Raw genomic sequence first — 22,077 nt, forward strand, 5'->3', positions numbered from 1 at the left:
TGTCATGTCTTACACGGGAGCTTTTTTAAAATGTCATATTTTCAGGCTAAATCTGGCTATTTAGTGTAGGGACAGCCTCTGTGTAAACTTGCAGAGGGAAGTACGTTTTGGCCACAGTGCCCATAGCAGTGTAGCTGCAGAACTGCTGAATCGCATGTTGTGCAGAACTGTGCRTAATTTGGGATTTTGATAAACTCATTGAACTTTTTAGACTTGTAAGTTTGGCATGTGGGGGCCTGAGTCACATTTGGGCCTTTGAATGGTACCAATATATAAATATTTACTCTTGCCTCTGTAAGCACTTTGGCATAAAGCCGAGCGTGGAAAGGGCGCCCTCGTGATGTGCAGGGTGCCTCTGACTTTGGCTGCGGAGTTTGGAGCAGAAGCCTCTTTCCGCCTTTGAGTGCCTGTCGATTGTGGTCACTGTGTGTCCACCTTTGAGGAACATCGGCTGTTGTTTTCTGGGAGGCAGGATGATGTATGAGAAGGGTATGGCTGGGATGACTTAACAAGGACCTGCAACTCTCATTGGTGTTGGGAGCGGGGAGCCTTGAAGTTGGTGGCCAAGTGACACCTCTTCTCTGGGAGCTGGAAGCCGGCTGCCGTCGTGGAGAACACCAGCAATTCCCTTGGTGTTCTCTGTACCACTCGTCCACCAAGAACTGGCTTTCCTGAAGGGATGCGAGGTGGCTTAGTCTCCTTTAATGATCACTCTGGGGACCACGTTGCCAAATGTGGTATGGAGCAGACGTGGATGTTGCTGGAGGATGCCCCATGCTTATTKCCCAGAACAACCGTATGGTAGGAAAAGAAGACTCCTGGGTTCATGTCCCTTTGCTGCAGCATAGATTTGGATCCAGGCCAGGCCATAGAACCAGGACTTGGTCTTTTATGAGTGRTATTATGTATTGATGGAATAAAGAGAAAATCTTTTCCTCAGAATTAAATAATTGCTTCCTTGATGAAAGAACCCAACATCTGGCTCTTGTGCTCCATGTATTTTGTCATGTAGATGGAACTGTTTGCTTTGTTCCTTGCAGTAATGTTAACTTACTAATGTATGAAGCTGTTTCCAGGTCACTGGAAAATCACATATAAATCTTTATTACATGTACTTGATTGTCTTTAACTCTTTATAAGATATAATTAGTGTCCGGTAATCATATTGTGGTACTGTTGCTGTGATTACACTAGTAGTTAGTGTGCAGTGCAATTCTGGTTTTATAGAGTGAAGCTAATGTTAGCTTGATTAAAATAAAGGACAAACATCAGCCTGTGTTGTTGGCCAGTAAATTTTCTCACCTTTCAGCTGCTCGGTTTCATTGCCTCCTGCGGTTTCGAGATGTGACTGTCTGCCAGGGAGTGGGTTGTGATTAAAAAGCAGTGATTTTTTTTTTTTTTTTTTTAATACGTGATGCTTCAGGGTGAAGTGCAGACACTTTCAATAACGGTGTCTGCAGTGGGAGGGAAGAAGTGGATTACGGCAGGGTCTTCAAGGACAGTGACTTGGCCCAAGCATGAGTGCCTAGCAATGTTTTGATCCTATTATAATGAATAGCTGCTGGTTCCTGTTGTTGTTTCTGTTTTGATTGAGTGCCCAGCCTACGTATGGCGGAGATAGGATGTTAGGGCAGGGAAAGGAAGTAACTGTCAAAAGTGCATCTCCCTTAGGAAAGCAAGAATGTGAAGGCATGGTAGAATTGGGGTTTAAAAGCACTTATTTTTCTTTGATTTTCATAGCGCACTGACTGTATGCAATTTTCCGCATGCTGGGTAATGGAAAGTTGGCCCCAGAGGAGGTTGCTTTGTAAGTCAAGTTTGGGATTATAAAATCAATCACTGTTGGGTCACTAATTGGTGTGGAAGATAGGAATTTCCTATACAGTATGATAAGTTCATTGTTTTTTTGGCAGTGTGTGCAGTGAGCTGTTTAGCCAAGGATATTCTTTCCTGGTTCTGTTGTTAASTCAGGAAAAGCATCAGATCATTTATAGTTACGCCCAGCTCGCTGGTAGTAGTAAGGAGGAGAGGGAAGCTCGATGTCGTACTGAATCTGCATGTGTTTCACGAAGTTTGTTTTCGTCGCTCTGTGGCATGATAGTGAAGCTTGGCAGCCACATGGTAAYAGGGAAGATGGATTGCTCTTGGTGTTAAGCATCTTGCATCTCTGAGTTTATGTCAACACACGCATTCTTCCAGCAGCAGCATCTGGCTCGTTGGCAGGATCTGCGGACAGTTGTTCGGATCGCTCTGGAGATGCCTCTGGCTGTCATGCGGCTGCTGGCTTGGCCAAGCTACTTTGTTATTCTAGCTGGTCCCGTCTTTATTTATTTTTGGGCTTACCTTTGATTGTGATGAATCACTTCTGYGATTGTGGTCTTGAAAATCCTGCTGAACTTTTTCATGCAGGGCCTTCCATGAAATGCTGGTGTGAATTTGTATCAGTGACGAGCTGCTGATTGGAGCTGGAGCAGTAACGTCCCAGGCTGTGCCTTCTGTGCAGGTTTTCCCTGTGAATCATGGCATGTCTTGTGAAATAAAACACACATTTTTGAGCATATCCTACGTAATGAATTTCTCTGAGACTAGAACTGCAAGCATAAACCAGATTTTACCACACCTGACACARAGTCAGTGGCCAGGATGGTGCTGTCTCATGAGCTGAGTCCTGCAATCAGCCAATCTGATTTCTCAAATTGATCAGAGACAGTAAAGTTTCTGGCCCAGCTGATGTAATCTGGCACAGGAGCAAAGCATAGTGTGTGTCAGCTCTGGATTTACATCATCTGAAGTACTGTCCCTGTAAGTTTGATTGTATGTTTTTATTCATATACCTGTACTTTAAAAACGTAATTCTTTCAGAAGTGCAGTGGCTTTGGAAGATATGCACGTCAAATGAAAGTCAGTGTTCCTTAAAATACTACAACATTTGTTTTCATTAAATAAGCCTGTTGGGGTCAACTTCATCTCATTGAAATTAGCAGGTCTGTGATCTGCAGGATGCCTGACAAGATGGTTATTTTTGTTGGCCTTAAACTCTAATGATCTGTGGAACTGCTTCAGCACCATCCACAGTTAGACAGGTTTGACTTGCTGTCAAATTTTAAAGTATTTTAGCAAAGCATGATTGCCCACAATTTCCTTTCCTTTTTTTTTTAATGTGTATTTACATTTATAATAGGAATAAGAAACACTAGATGAGTTTTTTTTTTCTTAATGGTTTACTGCAAATGGTTTACTGATAMAATAACTAGTGCCATAAAACTTCATTTTTAAAATGGGAGGAAACTGCCATATTAGTTTAGCCTATCACCTAATAACTGTAGACATGTTTTCATGGACATATTGTGCAATGAAGAGATAAGGAGGTGAAAGAAGAATGTTCGCTGTTGGTTTGAAGTTAGGAGTGGAGATGCTGAAACTCAGAGGGTGAAATGCTAACTTTGTACTCAGTCTGAATTTTGCCATGGATGCCTTTAGGGCCAGAATGTCACCCAGGGGCTGTAGTTGCTCTTCCTAGAACCCTTTCTTCCTCAGTAGCTCGCCCTTTTCCAGCAGATGAAGAGGCAGCTTCTTTCCCAAGGTCCTAGAACACAAAATAAAAAAAACCTCTTATGCAGTGATTTCAATTACAGGGAGACATAAATGTATGCTATGATGTTAGGCATTGTCTGCATTTGTGGAACTTCTGTAGAACGAACAGTAGATGCCATAAACATTTAAAAGCCCTTTAAGAGTGTCAAGTAGAGCGAGCCAGAGCCTTTCGTCTCTCCGCCTCTCTGTTGCTGGTTYTAATAGGATCTGGCTTGAAGGGTGTTGAAAGTTGTTGCCAGGTATTTGACTGCTCTTTTGAGGAGGCTGAAAGAGTTTAGAGGTGTTCTAGCAAGCCATCTCTGGGCATGTCTGCATGTATGTGTGTTAAAGGAGATACAAGCTCACTCTGCCTGTGTTTATAGTATGTTTATGTTCTGTGTTGTAGCCAWGCCTATTAACCATTGCAAGATGCTCTGAGCATGGGTCGAATAGGTTTGTGTCTGCTTGTGGGCATAACCACGTTGATTTATGCTAGTAGAAGAGAGACCTTAGGCAAGGGGAGTTGCTGCTCTTTGATTACGCCAGCCCTGCGCGTGGGGAGAGGTTGCACAACGCGTGGGCTTCACGGGACCACTGCAGGGCTTCTTGCTGTTCCTGCAATAACTTCTGCATGGAGGCATTAATCACAGGGCTGTCACTGTCCGGCGCACACCTGCGTGACGGGCTGCGCTGATACAGGAGAGCAGCTCACAAAAGGAAGTCTCTTACTTGATATTTAAGTTGCTTAGAAAATGTTCAAGGCCTTCCTGTACGTCCCAGTCAAGTATTTTAAAGATTCGAGGCTGCTTATCTGGTTTGTTGTGCACAGTTCCCTCCTTTCTTCACCTGCTGGGGAAGGAGCAAAACAAATTAACTGATCTGACATAGGACTATTAGAAATTTGGTAGAAAAGGGTTTTCTGATACTGTGTAGGTAAATAGCTGATGAAGAACAATAGGATCAAGAAAAGCAACAAGAATATCTTACTACTGCTACTACTATTACTACTAATCTTGTTCTTACTGTGACACTGCTACCACCATTACAGGAGCCTGGTTCATGGTCCACGCTGCACAAGCTCAGTAGAAAAAAAAAGAAAAAATGATCTTTGTCTAAAGGGTTTATCATCTAAAGAAAATACTGAAATAAGAGAAGCATATAAATAAAGTATTGTCATAGAACACACTGAGCTGTTTAAGTTTTTGGGAAATCTTCAGGTAACTAGTCCTTGTCATTCTTTGTTCACTGCATACATTTGAGTGTTAGATATCTCTGTCCATTTATCATTGTGTGGGTGTCTGGGGAAAATATTGTTTTGTTTTGTGTGTGTATGTGTTTTTTTTTTTTTTAAATTGTTTGTTACTCCTTTAAACCTGATCTACATATTTCTGGGTCAGAGGAGCAACAGGTTTAATAGGCAAATTTTTATGAAGAGGCTGTGAAGTTTGTTGATAGCTGGATCTCTAGAAGCATCTGGGCAGATAAGCCTATAGACAACTATGGATTCATTTTTTTCATGCCATCCTGTTACCAGCATTTTTAATATACCATCACAACCCTGAGATGTCTTCCACTTTTAATCTGGTCTGACCAGTTTGCATTCTTTCACTGCTCCTTTCAGTTGGCTTTGCAATGAGTTCTTCTGAATCTTTGGAAGACGATAATCTGGTTACTGTAATGCAGCTAGTGCTTTYTCTCTCTCTTTTTTTTTTCCAATTCTCATTTCTGAGATTTTAATCAATCTTATGTTTAATTCTAGAATGYCCTGGACAGACGGGAGTGGTTGGGACTAATGCCATCTAATTTAGGTACCTGACTTAGATTCTTAAAATTACCCTCTGAACCTGTAGGGAACAATTCCATCCTTTTTATCTGTAACAGTAGATTGAAAGACAAATATATTGGGTGAGTATAAAGAACGTTTGGGGGATAATGATGATGGACTGAGTATTTGGCAAAAGAGGAATTATTGGAGGTGGTACTAGGCACTAAGATCAGAGGAATGTAGAGCTGGAAAGGATATTCAGATCTTCAAAAGGTAGTCCAGCTTTGCTAGCTGAGATGGGAACACCTATCTCCAGATCACTTCCCACGGATGCTTCTCACCTGCTCTTTAGAACCTGCGGTGAGAGAAGGAGATTTCATAACATCTTTTTTTTAAGCCTTACCAGTATTTACACACCTTTTGAAAGATTTTTCATCGTACTTGATCTAAGGTGTTCCTGCTGAAAAGTAAGATGATTTCTTCTTTTCCTTTCCAAAGCAGACACAGAAAGGAATTGGTCATCAGTCTCTTTATATCTACCTTCTGTGTACTGGAGGAGTCTTCTCAAGTCTCTTCGCAATCTTCTGTCTTCTAAACTGAATGAACCACAAGCCTTTAAACTTCCTACATCGTTGTTTTCTAAACTGCTTATTTTCCTATAGATATTCTCCAAATGGTCTGTCTGCATCTCCTATTTGTATGGCTGAGATCATACTTCATCACTAATAACATTACATAGGATGATTATTTGATGTTTTGGGCAGTGCCCCCAGCTGAAGATTCCACCTTAGGATTTGCATATATACTTTTTTTTTTTTTTCCTAATGCGAGAGGGGGCCAACAGTTTGGGGTCAGTTACTTCTATGTACCAGCTTCTTAACTGAAACCAAAGGAGAACTTTGCCTCACCTTCCAACATACGCTAATGGTGACTGTCCAGATTTGCTTGCTGAAGTTCCTTTGCTGTGGMGTAGGATAAAAAGGAACTGGAATCCAGCTTAACGCAGATGCAGTGGGATGAACAGATTGGGGAGAGAGGTGGTGTCTCATATACGTGCTGCCGATTAGGCAAAGGAACTACACCAAACTGCTTAAAGCCAATGTGTGGCCTGCTTGTGACTGAGGATTTAGAAATACTCATGATTTCTTTTTCTATCCAACCCTATTTGGAAGTTTTTTTCTTTTTCCTCATTTTTAAGCCCAAGCAAGGAAGAAAAGGAAGAATTCTAACCTACTATAGTACACTCTAAATTCAGATGCAAGCCCAAGATTTTTCAGCCAACAAGTCAGTTTTTGGTGAAGCAGTTAAACTGAAGCAGTGGCATTTTAATTAAGATGAAGAATAAATGTAATCCACTTTTGTTCCTGGAGACAGACTGCCTGGTGTGCTAACTATGCCCTATCTGCAGCAATTTGTAGCTTGTAGGAGGAATACACAATGGGCAGCCCTTTGGTTCTAAAAGCTATGTCATTACTTTATGGTCCTCAAGTATTCATTTACTAAAGAAATAATTGATAAAATGAACAAGTGAAAGAAACGCTTAGAGAATGTAATCTARTGCCAGGCATTGGTGGTCTTAGTTGATTTTAAATCTACATTATGCTAATAGTGTTCATTTGGAAAATGTGTCCACTCCCTAACTTCTGCTGCTGAGCGTTTTTTTTTAATTGGATTCAGATAGTTGGACTGAAACAGTTCTAGAGTTTATATCCAGATGTCCTGAGTTCTGCAAGTGCTTTTTTTCCCAGAGTCCTATCCGATTTTTCTAAGCCAGTGCTGCTTTCGCTGAGCCTGGGATCCAAGCTTTCTTGAACTCCTACATTTGCTAAGGATCTGATACAAGGGGTACCATTTTGCTGAAATAAATGCAGTTATAACCATCTAAACATGCTGAAGATCTCATCTGGAGCATTACTCCCCTCCTGGTTCACTGGGCTGTCTGAGCTGGGTTGTTGGTCTCTGGCCAGAGGTCATCCGTGAAGGAGCCCCTCTCTCAAGGCTTTACCATTGCGATTCTGAAAAGAGGTGCTATTGCCTGAATAAATATAATCATAAAAGCAGCGTTTTGTTCCTGGTAAAATGAWCTTAGCAGGTGATGGTTTGGATGCATTTTGACAAGGCAACATATTCTGTACATAGTGGATGCTGCTGTCAGATTTTCACGTCGATGTGGAAATCCAGGGCTACTGTATTATCCAGACAGCTTAATTGAACTGAGACTCTGTGTGCARTAGGTGGCATTCAATGTGATGAAGGTGTTCAAGACATCAGTTTCTGGAACAGTCATTTGAGCACTTTTTATAAGCACTGAATTTGCTTTAAAGAGGAAATAAAAAGAGTAGTAACTTTTCCTGCAGTCTAGGGAGAGATCTGTGATCTGAGTTACCAAGCTCTTAGGCTAACCAGAATTTAAACTCAAGCTTCAAAGGAAGAAATAATTAAAGATGGAATGCTATTCATCTTTTATTTAAGTGTCTAATTTCTATCAAAAATTCTTGTCTAATTGTGTTTCTAAAAGAGATGTGCAAACAAAAGCTTTTCAGACACCAAACTATTGTGTGGTGATGGCCTTGCAACTATTTCCCCAAACAGTTATCACTATGCAAAATGATAATACTGCGATGAAAGTTTAAAAAAAGAGAGAAAGAAAAACATAATGGGTGTTGGAAGACCATGTTTTTGTATGAACAAAATCAGCACTGAATCTTCACTGTGAAGTAAGCTATAGAACCAAGAGGAAAATTAAAGGATTACTTAAACCCAACGATAAACATGCAAATTAAAAGTCATCATTTTTAAATGAAGTCAGATACCATTAAAATAAACACAACATTACATACTAGTTTGTATGTGTGGTTTATAGAATATACAGAATGTTAAAATTGAATCAAATTAAGAAAAACATTTTCCAAATGCAAGTAAAATATCTGTTTAATTAGATCGTAAAGAAAAGAGATTAAAAGTAATATTTTGTAATACAGTAATTACTATTTTTCAGAAGTAGTCAGGTTCCTGTGCGTTGATCTAAATTTAAACACGATAGCAGATCTCTTTGGGGTCCTTTGTTTTGTTTGTGCCTTTAATTATTTTAAATCACTCCCATTACCTTTATTTTGCTTCCTTTACTGTTGCTGTGCACACTGCAAGGCTCTTGGCGCCCGCGCTCTGCCTGCTCGCAGACGCGGATCTCGGAGATCAGCTCGTACCCTCTGGTGCTGCGAGGTTAAAAGCCAAATCGTTGCAGGGGACCGTGCAGCGAGATAACAGGAAAGGCCGCKGAAGGCGTGGGGAGGTGGGCTGAGGTGCTGATGGGAGCCCGAGATGTAAATAAACCAGATTGCTCTCATTTCCTCTTTCCACTGTATTATGCATTCCAATAGCACTATTCATCTTTATGACAGACACCTATTGCTTTAACTTTACTGCGGGCCACTGAAGTACATTAAAGTGGGCAGGAAATGGAAATAAATAGAGTTCAGCGGAGGCTTCAGAATAACTAAACACACTGCAGTCATTTTTAGCGTGGGGTCATGTGTTTTTTAGCAGATCTGTCGTATTTCCTCGCTTCTGTTATAAAGCCGAGTGCTGTTCCAAAGAGATGCGATATGCTTTTAAAACAAGTAAGAAAGCGTGCTTAAAATATTTTTTCTGACTCTTTGGGTTACYCAAGATGAAAAGGAATTGGCTTATGTCTCAGCTGGGGAGCTAACGGGGATGYGTCTGTGCGCTCTAATTCAGGACATGCTTGAAACAGAATAATGGGCTGAAGAAATTTTACTAGCTGACAGCATGGGAGGAGGACCACAAGTTTTTGGTTTAAAGTAATTTTCTGCTTAAAGGTAGTGAAACATTCAGGCAAGGAGGCCGATGGAATTTGGCCTTAAAATGCACCTATTTTGTTCTCTAATTCATGCACATTTTGCCCRCTATGAGAACGTGGAGTGCTCTCCGGCTTATTCAGAGGGCTGTTTTCAAGCACAGTTAAGTGCTTGAAAGTTAAGTTGCAAGTTCCAGCTGCTCTTAGACTTTTAAAAAGATGAGACTTCTCGAGAATTCAATTTCTGTGAAAGCTTTGCATGTTTGTTTTCCCCTAATTGTTTATATTCTGATAAGAAATAGGTCAATAACTGAATGAATTTACAACATGAGTGACTTGAAGACATTTAGCTCATATTTTTACTCCCTTGAGATGGTTAACTATATGGCATTTTTTTTTAATTAACTGTTAGCACTGTTCTTTCCCTGATTACACTGAGTGGCCTCTGGTTTTGCTGAGTACTATATTCTCTTTTCCTTTTCTGACAATGACTAGACAGTTGAAGTAAGCATCAGCCTTCAAAGTATTTATCAGTATAGAAGGTATTAGCRGATATTCCGCAATGTCATGTAGGATAAAAGCTAATTTGTAAGCAGCACGGCAGAAATCTGGAAAGACAATTAAGACAAAAAATCATTAACATTGATCCTTTTGCACTGGGAAAATACAATCCTTTCTCCCAAACCATCTTGTAAAAATGTTGTGTGCCTAGGTCTGTGTTTAAGGAAATATTTCAGTGTAACATTTAGCATTTATTTCATTCTTTTTAATTATGTTTATATCAAGAACTTCATTTAATTCAGAATACTGCTCCAGAGATRCTTGCATTGCACAAAGTAGTGCCAGGCAGAATTGCAGGTAATTACTGGGGGTGGCTGCTGGTGGTTTGACTTTTCATCATTTGTTCGTCATCGTTTGTTCGCACTCTGTGGATAGTTCCTTGCTGAAAGGATTAGGTTACAGATGGGTGGGTATTACTTCAGCGACTTCTTAAGTGAGAATCCAGATGCTTTCCTCCCTCCTTTCCATTTGCTGAGTTTGGGAGTCAGCAGTCAATAGCTGCAGGTAAGACTAAAGTTTTTATCTTTATTTCTCTTTTGCAGTGGAGATGCTCCATCTTAGTCCCTATTCGCTAAACAAAAGAGCTAACTGAAAAACTTTAGATACTTGGGAACTCACAAAGAGGGACAAAATTTCCAGAAGATCCAAGTTTTGTTTTTAAGCGCATGTCGGAAGAGTTCAGCTTTGGTGTTGCACTCTTCTGCAAACCTGGCTAGTATTTTGGTGTGTAAACTGGATCGGGGCATTTCTGAGGTCCTGGCCTTTGGGCACATCACAGTTGGCTTCAGTATACCTGTACTTTCAAGGGTGACTGTCTCAGGTCGTAGTATTTTGCAGTGGTGGAATGTGGGGTGCTGCTTGAGTGCCCCACAAGCAGCACATCAGTATGAACCGAATAGCAGGGAAAACCGCCTTTATCCTTGCTGGATTTCCCTGGGAGGAAATGTGAATTAAAATGCTCGTGCAGGGCTTGTCCCGCCGCTCGGAAGGCCAGAACAGCGTTTGGAAAGTCGGCGTGACGAGCGCGCGCCGGAGGGGGAAACGGAGACCTTCCTCCCCGAGGCGCGGCGGACCGCGGCGGGCTTTGGAGCCCGGCGGTGAACGCGGGCTGGCGGCTCGGGCGCCCGCTTCGCCCGCCTTGCCTCTGTGCCCCGCGGAGCCGGAGCCAGGACCGCCTCGGCCGCGTCCCCCCTCCGCCGCTCGCTTTTACCCCTGCCCCCCGTAAAGCGCGAGGGGCTCGCTAGAGCGCGAGGCTGCCGAAACGGGGGGTCCCCGGGGCCCGGCGGTGCCCCCGCATGGTCAGACCTCTTCAACGGCGCTGGCTTTAACGTTCAAGTTACGGTTAATGTTTTTAGCAGTACCTTGTGTTTCCTCTGCCCTTCACGCCCAGCCATTAGCCAGGTGTTTTTGTCACACAGAGTGGAAAAATAAAAGTAATCTAACCGCACAGCTGGTCCCTTGGTGAGGGGCTGGAGGRGAAGGGCCGCGGATGCGAACAAGCGATCGCAGCCACGGGGCGAGAGCCTTGAAGGGCTTCTTGTGACTGCCTGGCAAAACGCAGGCGCTGGAGGTGTTTTTTATTTTATTTTGTTTGTTAGTGAAAAGGTTTAAATCCAAAATACAGTGTGCTTACATATTTATTTTTCTGTGAAATTTTTAAGTAAAGAATTCTTTTCTCTCCACCATGTTTTCCACTTGGTTTCCKTATATCTGCAATGTGGGCTGACTCTGGTCTGTCTTACGCTGTAAACTGCGTTTATGGAACTAGAATTGGGGTCATTAATTTTCTTTACATCAAAAGAAGTCGTTTCTTTTAAATGAGGGGCCTGCTTCACCTAGTAATTCAGTTTAATTGCTTATTTGAAACTTTGGACGTTTGATAGCAATTTAAGCGTTGCCAGATGAGCCTCGTGCAGGTGCCCGGCTTTAATCAGAGGCCTGAGCCGCGCCGCGGGCCTGGCTGCGGCCAGGCGGTACGGCCCCGGGCGCGGGAAAGGGGCGTTTCGGGGGGCTCTTCGAAGAGATGCTGTGTGTCGGCGTCTGCAGGAGTCTGCTCGGAGGGTTCTCCCTTGGAAAGGTTTCCGTGGACTGCGGCGCTCTTAGTTTTTCTTGGGAGATAGATTGCACGGTCTTTGTTTTGCCTGAGGCTTAATAGYGCTCGCAGCACTGAGACTTCATATTTTTCTCGTCTGACTAATACCACTTTCTCCTAAGAGGCTAATGGGTTAGAAAAAGGTTTCTAGAATACTATTTTTGCCTGACTAATAATCATTAATTTATTATTACTGTCTTTGGGGAGATTTGGAGGGAAAGGACTTTCGTGCTTAGGACTATAAGCAAATGCTGCAACTTTGAAGGTGGTTTTACCAGGATCTAAACCTCAATAAAAAGAAAAATGGCAAAAATTAAACTGCACCTTTCATTTGAGTCCRTTAAGCAGTTCACTAATTTGAATGCCATTTACTGTTCAGCAGCAGGAGTAGCTTGCTTTTACCTCAGAAGTGACTTTTWAAAAAAGTCATTAAATAGACATTAATTTAGACTATGGTGAAAAAAGCAACTTTTGTCGGTGGTTTTTGGCTGGTGGAGTGATGTGATGCTGGACGTACCTGCAAAGGTTTCTGTCARCACAGTACTGTATTTTGGGAGGTAGGTTTAAGAAGCTGTTGCAGGAGTAGTCCAGGAGCTGAAAATGAAGTAAAGTCCATGCTTCCATTGGAGAAATTCAGCAGTGTTTCAGGACTTTGTGAATTAAGAGCAAAGGGAARTAGCACAGTTGAAAGAGAATAATAAGAAAGGCCAAAGTACCAGTGCCAAGACTTCTTAAAAGTCTTATTGATGTGTGTTATAATTAAAACCAGAATTAGTTAGTTTTCTAATAGGATACTCATTTCCTGGAGAGCAATTGCAGTTTGGCATAAAGTAATACACTTTTTAAAACGAGCACTGATCTGGGGGTACCCTGAGCATGTGTAACATGGCTGACTTACTAGCTTTGCCTGCCCCTATTATTAACAAGTAAATTAAATAGTTTCACTTAATATAATTAAACAAATAAACCTTTTGGCTGTGCTGTGATTTCATTAAAACCTTAATTGTTTGGAGAGCCCAGCAAGAGTGTGTGAAGTTGGTCAGTTTTACTGCCTGGCATTAGTCTTGATAGCAGATTTACAACACAGCTGGATTTAATCTCTTGACTAATCTCTACAGTAGCAGGTTGGGGATGGGAAGGCGTTTGTGTGTTTTAGGAGATAGGTAACTCTATCTCTGAACTGGAAACACAGTGGTGGGTTTAAAAGTGTCTGGGCAGCCTTAAAATGAACTGGCTGGGGGGGAGGAAGGGAAGAAAAATTGCTTTGTGGAAGCAAGATAGGTGTTGCTTTTAAATCAGCTTCTGGGGTGCACATTGTCACACCTTCACACATGGCCGTAGGCTCAAATCTATTTCTCATCAAAGCAACTGTGGCGGAAGGAAATATTGCCGCCATCTGGGTTGCAAAGATCGGAAATAACGGTCCTCGCTAGCGGAGGAGCCAGCTGTGGGCAGTACCCTGCAAACTGTTTCTCATGCCACTTGATTAGTCCTCTCTGAGGGTGAGGACAACGAAAAGTTTACCGGGTCATACAGTAATTTTTTTGAATGCTCTGATGTCTAATATTCCTGGCCTTAAAATGGGGCTATGCCTTTGAAACGCGTTACGATGTTTATAGAGTCSGCATCAGCACTAACATTGCCCCTGTGCACGAGAAACGCGAGCACACACGATGGCTCGGAAGGAGAATTAATTAGACGAATGAGCTAGCAAGTGCACAATAAGCCCCACTGCTGACTTCTGCTGATAATTTTCATGCTGGCCTTCATACAAATGAGGCTACTTATGGTTTATTAATCAGTTGTGACCTGTGAATCTTTTGGGGTATTCAGAGAAACCTGAAGAGTTCCCAGGATAGCTTTCAAGGACTTTGGTGGGTGAAGAGCAAGTCACCAGGGAACTTGTCTGTCTGTCTTTCTTTCTACTCAATATTGTTTCTTTTTCTGCTTCCTCCCCACCCCCTTCTTTAGGACCCGCGATTATCAGCTTTAATTTTTGACAAGCTTCAAGTGCCTGACTATTTACAGAAAAACAGGAATGAAGGAGAGAGCAGATGTGAAACTTGTGCCACTCACTTGAACCAGCTGAAGCAGGAAGCCATTCAGATGGTCCAAGGCAGCCACCCCGACATGCCCGACCTGCCGCCGGCCGCCACCGCCGTGACCAGCATGATGCCCCGCATGGTCGCCGTCTCTTCCCAGAGAGACCTTCCGCTCATTGCTGGGCCAGTGGGCAGRCAGTCTGGAAAATCGCCAAATCTCTTCTCTGGGACAGAGAGAAAGAAGGGACTTGGTTGGCCTCAAGGTGCAGGCAATTTTCCAAACTCCAGCGTTCAAGTCACGGTGGCCCCCAGCGGTCTCAGCGGTGCTCTGAGCTCCGTGACCATCCAAGCTCAGCAGTACCTTGAGGGCATGTGGAGTATCTCCAGGGTGAACAGCTTCCTGCCTCAGACTTGTCTAGTAAGTAGCAATAATCCAGATTCTCAGGTTTGTTTATATATGTACATGTGTGTGTATACTGAGAGGTAAAGATAAAATCTTTTGTGTGTGCATAGATATCTTGGGAATCAGCTAATCTCTTTTAAACCACATTTCAAGAACTGAGGGGCTGAAAAAGCGCTTTCAATGATGTTCTATCAGATGTCACAGAGAATTTGCTTTCTTATCTCAGGTAGTGAGATCCTTCCCTCAGATGTCTCTGCATCTATTTGAGCTTCATGTGTGCAGGTGATGTTGTTTGACTGTCACATACTTGGTGACCACTTCAAAAAACATAAAAGGCCAGGTTTGTCACTTGAAACTGTGGGAGCTGTGTGGAAGTTACATCAAAGATGAACTTGACCCTCCAGTCTAATACTGAGTTGCTAAGGTTGTGTTGAATTTAGTGGATGCTGTTGGTATACTGTGATAGAGAAATTTAATCTTCAGGTTAAATGTGTTGCAAAACAGTTGGCTCTAAAGAAGAAGGATGTTCAAACGTTAGCACAATGGCATATCTCTGTAAATGCTATTGCACTAAGATTGTAAATGTTGTGGGTGTTGGATCAGTTGTATTCGTTGTATGCTTTAAAAATGTAGATCATCATCCCTATAAAGCAAAAAGCTTTATAGAGCGGCATGTTACCTTAAGAAGCAAGTTCGTTACRGATTTGTGATTTTCTGTACAGATCTTTGGAAGGCTGCTAGGAAGGAGGGGATATTGGGAGTCGGTCTTAGTCAAAAAGGGTCCCTAACCTCTTCACCGTGACAGTGAACAGGGAGTGTGAAAAGACACTGCACTGCTGCTGTTCCTGGCATTCAGATGATGTGTACAAATAGAAGTTCTCTGCTTGTCATTTAAAGACATTTGTAGTACATTTTGCAACGCCAGGAACATTGGTGCTAGACAGCTTTAAATTTGACATAAGTACCTTTATAATCACTACCTAAAATTGTTCATAGCTTTGAGCTGACTGAGATCCATGATCACCTGAGATATTTAAGAGTGCTGTTGTGCAGCACTCCTGTTAYCAGATGCCTGTTGTGTTTGCTTCCAGTAAAGGCTTGGAGAACTGATTCTTCCCTCTGATACTTCTCACTTACGTGGAAATATGTGAATGCACACATTTCCCACCTCTGAGGGATCCCCACTTAAATCCTTGACTCTTCAGTGATGTCACATTGATCTCTGATGATATTGCGTTGAGAAAAAAGGAAAGAAAACCCCGGCCAATTTAACTCTTCATGGTATCCGGGGAACAGCTACAGTGAGTGGTGTTCTGTAAAATGCTTCGCCAAGCATTAGGCATCACTCTGGCCCATGTAATAAGGTGTGTGACATTATGGTATCTTCAAATATTGTGTATATCACAGAAACAGAAAAAATGGAAAAGTTATTGGCTTGAAAAGCCTGTGTTCTCTGGAAGCATTATTTCCATTTCCCTGCTCAGTCCTTGTCTGCCCTTACTCTTGTCTTAAATATTTCACTAGCACCCAGCTCCAGATTTCATCTTGCTTAACCATGCTGACTGAGATGTGGTTTTCCCTAACTACTGCATTGTTCTCTGATAAAATTTAGTTACCTCATGTAACCTCTGTGAAGAAAAACCACATGTGTATAATGCAACAGAGCTCAAGTGTGATCTAGAAATGTGCAAAAATCAGCAGCCTGGAAAACAGTGACCATTAATTAAGGACAAACACCATTAGATGGTGAGTTTTCGAGATTGCTTGGATGTGATTCAGTTAGCTGCAAGGACAGTTTAGATTTAGAACAGTTTCTGGAGAGAAGCTAGGATTTTTTTTTTTTTTTTTTTTTTAAGCCCAGCTGTACTTCTGAAGGCTGGTGTGCATCTGCCCAAATTCTGTTTTTTTGTGCCTCTATGAACTGTCTTGCTGCCTTTTTATATTTTTGGGAGCCTTGTGCCCGATGAAACTATTTGTGTAAGGCGGAATATGCCCTGTGCCCACCACTTTCCCCAGGAGGAATYGTGGGTGTTGGAGGGAGCAGGTCTGGGAACGATTTTGGGGATTGGCTAGTCTAGCATCCACTGTAGGACATTCTTGTTCAAAGCTTATCTCACCTCACAGTTCTGCAAAGACTGAGATTTCACAACTTCTGCTGGTTGTCAGTTCTGATGTTAAATTTCCTTTCCCATTAGCAATTTTTTTTTTCTAATTCTAGTCACTAGTACTGTAATTTAAGCCCATTATTCCAGTTGGTGGACATAGAGAAGAGTTTATTCTGTTCCTCTTAATAGCTATATTTTATTCAAAATTGGTGATCATGTTTCTCTTTAGTCTCTCCTATATTAAAAACAAAACCTCCTAAACCTTCAGCCTTTCCTTGTTGGTCATGGTTTCTAAACTTATGATTGGTCTGTAATTTTCTCTCGATGGTCCCTTGTTGACACACACTCATCTAAATAGCAGTGCCCCAAATTGGATGTGTTGCTCCAGATGAGGCATCACCAAAATGAAGAGGCTGGTGGACACCGCAGTTCTTGGTTGTTCTTCAGACTCTTGCATTTCACAAGATGCTGGAGCAAGGGAARCAAAAGTGTTAAAGAGGATAACGCTGAATCAGAAAGAACATTATTATGTGTAATGTGATTGCGTCTTGGGAGTCCTCAGCCCTTTCTAAGCAAGATGCTGCACACAAAAAAGGTGGCCCCTGCCCACGGAGTTTATAATCTTGGTTATGATATTAGTTGACTACTCTGTGAAAACCGATTATAGACTCAAAATCTATAACTGTCCCTCATTTTCTTACGAGAGAGCTCTTCTCAAAGCAAGTGTTGAATAACAGTTTCCCACCAAGGAGTTCGGGTACTTCATCTTGGTGATTTAACGCAGTGCTGTGTATGAAGTAAGCATGACTCATCTTCTAAGGACTGGAAGGCAGACGTAGATAAAGGCTGGGATTCGTCTAAACTATTTTTAGCTGCCAAAAAGACAGATGTTTATTCGAAGGTAATTACCCAGGCTTCCTTTATAGTTATGGGAGAGCAACAGGCACCTCCACAAGGCGCTTTATCCTTCTTATCTGAGACGTCTGTCTTGGCTTGACTTGTCTGCCGAAGGTGCCGTCGCTGCGTTGTTGGTGCCGGTGGAGCCCGGGTGGGTGGCGCGGAGCAAGCCCYGCTCTCCGGCAGCCGGCGCCGGGCAGCGCTGCCTCCCCGCAGCCTTGCCGAGGGCTAAAAGCACCGCAGYGCGCATCTGCCGTGCCGCAGGGGACCCGGCACGTGCAGCCATTTCTCCAGGGTCCGTAGTTTTTATTTATGGTTAGTTTGAACAGTGGAGGTGGTGGAATTGTTTGCATTTAGGGAAAAAAAAAAAAAAAAAAAAAGACCAGATCTCTCCTTTTTTTCATTTTCCTCCCCAAGCTCACATGTGTTACCTCCTAATGTCACTCAGGATTGCAAAGCCACTGCTGGCCCGAAAGCTTGAGGTCAGGAGTGCAGAACATCGTACATTTTTAATACATGTTTGGAGTTCAAGATTGAAAATCCATAGTATGGATTATACATTTTTGGAACAGGAATGTGTCTTTGGAATGTAGCGTGGGTGCTGCTCAAACCAAAATAATAACTAATRTAATATTTTATATTTATTATTTTATTTAATAAATAAAATAATAACAAATAACAGGAGCCATTAAGGAGAACAATAATTAAGGATCTGGGGGAAGGTCCAGGGAGGGGAAGAACCAGGATCACAACCAAGGTGCAAAAGGTGAAGAGCGTAATCAGCTGCTTTCCCCAAGTGACCCGTTGTGAAAAATTGCAAAGAATAATAACCCGTAGCACTGGTAAGTAGTTTGACCAGGCAGTGAACGCTGTGAAGGGAAGAGAGCTGATATAACACTTGTGTAAGACGATTGATTTGTAGGGGACCACTGACAACTTTAATTAATAAATAGTTTTTTATATTGATACTTTCAATTCTAGATCTGACAATTGAATGCCAGGTTACTGCTCAAATGAAACACAACGTACGTTAGCAGTGCTCAGCATTACCACTCAGTTCAATACGGAAACAGCGTCAAAAGGGGAATTTCGGCTGCTTCGTTACACCGGAAATTGGTTGTGATGTTAAAAATTAAAACCACTGAAAACACATTGTACACTTTTATTAGRAATATCTATATGTGTTGCTTGTTGTGGAGAAAAGAGGTCCAACAGTGTGTTTTCAATTGACTTTGTTCTGTAGTATATAATACTGCATACTAATAGAAGTGGTAATGYGATGGAAAAATACTGCAGTGAAATAGAGCTTGTTTTGCAAATTGCTTTTTCTTTCATCTTGTGCAAAATGAAATCTTTGGCACACTGTTTTTCTAATTCCCATGTAAACAAATGCTGTTGGTTATGAGGCAAAATATTCTGGCTCCTTAGCTTTTTACCAGGTTCCAAGTGGCTTTAAAATATTAAAGAATACACCATTAGGAAATTGGAAAAGTTGAAATACTAGAAAAACTTTTAAAGTGTATGTATCTAAAATTGTACATTTATCAGCGTTCCAATGTACGTCCCTCATATTATTCATAAATTTCAAGTTACATGTATGTTTATGGCCTGATTCAGGTGTGTATGTGTGGGGGGAGGGTGGGGACCACGGTATGCATAAACTGGTGTGTAGGCTCTGAAATTAAAGGAGTTATGTTCATTTATTTTTACATGCAAAATCTTCGAAAGTTATTTTAGTCACCATTCAAAGTACCCTGTTGTTCTTAGGAATAAATCCTCTACTTATCCCRGTGTAATCCACATGGATTTATCTGAAGGTACAGCTCAGCCCCTGTTAACTTTCTCCAAATCCACTTTGTTTGTTTATAATGAGGATGACCTAAGTTTTGCTTAGAAAATACAATAAAAAAGCTGACTCTGGAAAACAGAAGAATGAAAAAAGTTACTTTCCGCTGCTTACCTTTCTACATTGATAAATGTCACACAAAATGAATTTTTAAATTAATTTTAAAAATCTTTCTTGATAGCTTTCTCAGTGACCTTTTATTAGTATAGTGCAAGGAATATACTTGAGGGTCTTGTAAYGAAATAAATTAAATACGGTGCTTTGACTGTAAATCTCATCTATGAGTTGGCTGGATGACTTTGAGCACTGGAACACCTCTACGACTCCGTGTATAAAACCTTGGCTTTGCAGAAGTCGCTGGCAAACCTGAGACTGCCAGTGGGGCCGGGACTCTACAGAGGCTTTTCTGTCTTCCCTTTAGCTTTAGTTGCGTTGRCGTTGCCTTGCCTAGCGCGGTGCTGCCTTAGCAAATACGGAGGAGAGTGGCGATGTAGGGGAGCGGTGTCGACACCACTGCCTTGCGTTCAGGCTCGTGAATGAGACCCTGCCCCGGTCACCGGATTAGCAGGTCAGATTAGAAAGTCTGAAATGAAGCAAGGTTAGAACTTCAGCCTTAAACATGCACRAAAAACCGCAGCCCTATGTTTGGTTTAATTGCTAAAAATTCCATGCTTTCCCCCCTCTTTTTAATTGCYGCCAGTGTAGGATTCTGACAACGGAAATGAGGGGTCTTTTTAAAGTAAACCGTAGGTATCACAGTGAGTCAGGATAACAGGGTAAGAGTTGGCATAAGGGGTATTGGCAACACGATGGAAATGAGCATTTTCTTAGGTGAGGGTGTGGATTTTATCTCTTTATGCCGTGTATTTGACACTTCTGCCACAGTGTCAATTTTACCGCTGTGGGACAGGGTAAGGATAAGGAGTATGGGATTCAGACCTTCTCGTGGCTCAAATTACCACCTGAAAACACAGTTCTTTTGATCCTTCAGTCCTCTAGGCTAAGCAGTTATTACTGTAGCTCTCGCAGAGAAACAAGTCCATACTAGCCTTTGTTGACAACTGAAGTCAACAAGCAATAATAAAGAATGTTGGCCCAGACTTCACCTGTGCTCATCAAGGGTAGATTTAAGACAAGCAGACTTTAGAGGTTATTTGCCAATGCTAATCTGTAGAATTTACCTTTGTTGTATCTCATCTTATCTTAAGGCCTGTTACTGAGGCTAATTGCCTTCAAAACTTTCAGAAATGCTTAGTGTAACTTCCTGAGCAACTCCCTGGAAATATCATAGGAGTGCAATTTTTTTCTGTAAAATGGCAGGGGAGGTAGGTCCACGTGTCTTTTGCTCATCCAGCAATCATAGGATACAGTTTAAGATAGAAAATGTCTCTTTTTTTTTTTTTTTTTTTACTCCAAATATTTAATTTTTCTACTCTCCCTCTTGAACTGGTTACTTTGTGATGGTCTTGTCTGTTCACCCAATTCGCTTCAGTTTCTTTTACTTCTTGCTAGTCCATTTATGCTATGTATATGCTCTGTTCTGAACTCTCCAGTGAGCTAATTGTTAATCAATGCGCCCCACTTTTTTTCCCCTGTTGGAAATCCCTGTATAAGAAAGGCTCTTAGTTTTTTGCCTTTTGGACTTCCAAAGTGTCATCAGACATTTGAAAAAGATTCTTTTCCTTGTGTACCTAAATACTTTCATAAGGTCACCGCTGTTGCATCGGCAACCTTGGGTGTTGCTGGTGGAATCCAGCRGAAAGATGCCTTGCGATTTCGGATGTGAGTGCAGCAGAAAACCAGACAGATGAGCTCCGTTGGTCCTGTGAAGGCTGGTGGAGGAAAAGTCTTTCACAACAGGCCTGCGTATAACAAATGGAAAGAATTTATTTATGTGGCTGCACTTGAAGTGAGTGTTGCCCAGTTGTCCTGCTTGCTTGAGATGGGATTGAGCATCATACATTTTTTGGGAAGCACTTTGAATTTAACATTTGCTACATGGGCTGGGTACCAGAATGGTGGCATGTCCAGATAGTGGGACTGCAGGTAGTCAGAAGAGCAGACTGGGTGCAATGTGGCCATTGCTAGGTGTGTCTTCTGTTGTCTTGTGGCATGAGCAGCTGTGCATGTGGCAAATATTGATGCTCTTTGTTATTGGAATTAGAATTGCCACCCAGAATTAGCTTTTGAAAGGAGGTTTAAAAAGCATCGATAGAAAATGTATCTGTATTTCTGTTTCCACACTTGGGTGAGAATTTATGATGTATAGATGGAGTTCATGTTTCAAGCATTTCGTATGTATATTTAATGGAAATGGATTGCCACTTTACTGAACATAGTATCAAATCAACTCTGTTAATTGAAAAAGATTTTTCACATTATTACTGATGATGTGACACAGTTTTGTTAGAGATGGTGCATAAAATACTGCTAGTTGAAATGGCATTAATGCATGCATTTAAATCCCTTTTTTTCATTTATGTGCACTATTGATTTTATTTCGTTGTTGGGAAGGTAATGGATTTATAATTAGAATACAGTCACTGTAATCAATGATGAGATTATTAGACTTATAAATAGAACTTTAAGACTACGATGAGGTAATTTCCCGGTATAACAAAGGATCAATAATTAGAGGTTTGTTTTGAATCTTAAAGTAGTACTTGTAAGATTCAAGTATTAAACACTTTTAGGGAAGGGAGTGTGTATATAAGTTGTTATACAAACTGATGTGGTGGTTAGGCATTTTCSAAACTTGTCAATTAAGCAGTTTCTAGTGTATTTATTTGTCTTAAGTTTGGTGCTTTCAAGGGCTTTTCCAGTTTTTTAGTGACTGAAGGTGTCCTGAGTGCTTGTGAGTTATGTATAGCTGCCACAGTCCCAAAGTTGTGTGAATTTGTTCTTTTCTGATCATCATATTTGAAGGAAGCATTTAACAGTGCTGTAGGCAGAAGGCCATCGATGGATTTTTTTTTT

General features: G+C 41.6%; 1 protein-coding gene across 1 annotated transcript in view; it reads left to right on the forward strand.

The window, feature by feature from the left end:
• The first annotated feature begins 732 nt into the window (after positions 1-732).
• KIF26A (kinesin family member 26A) overlaps positions 733-22,077 on the forward strand; it is a 79,276-nt gene continuing 57,931 nt past the window's right edge. The window contains exons 1-3 of the mRNA XM_085305611.1: positions 733-801; positions 1,972-2,121; positions 13,780-14,268. Of these exons, the coding sequence (XP_085161737.1) occupies positions 733-801; positions 1,972-2,121; positions 13,780-14,268 (708 nt within the window). The remainder of the gene's footprint in view (positions 802-1,971; positions 2,122-13,779; positions 14,269-22,077) is intronic.

Source organism: Rhea americana, unplaced genomic scaffold (genome assembly GCF_003343005.1).
Source record: "Rhea americana isolate MKP2758 unplaced genomic scaffold, rheAme1 scaffold_224, whole genome shotgun sequence".
NCBI lineage: Eukaryota > Metazoa > Chordata > Aves > Rheiformes > Rheidae > Rhea > Rhea americana.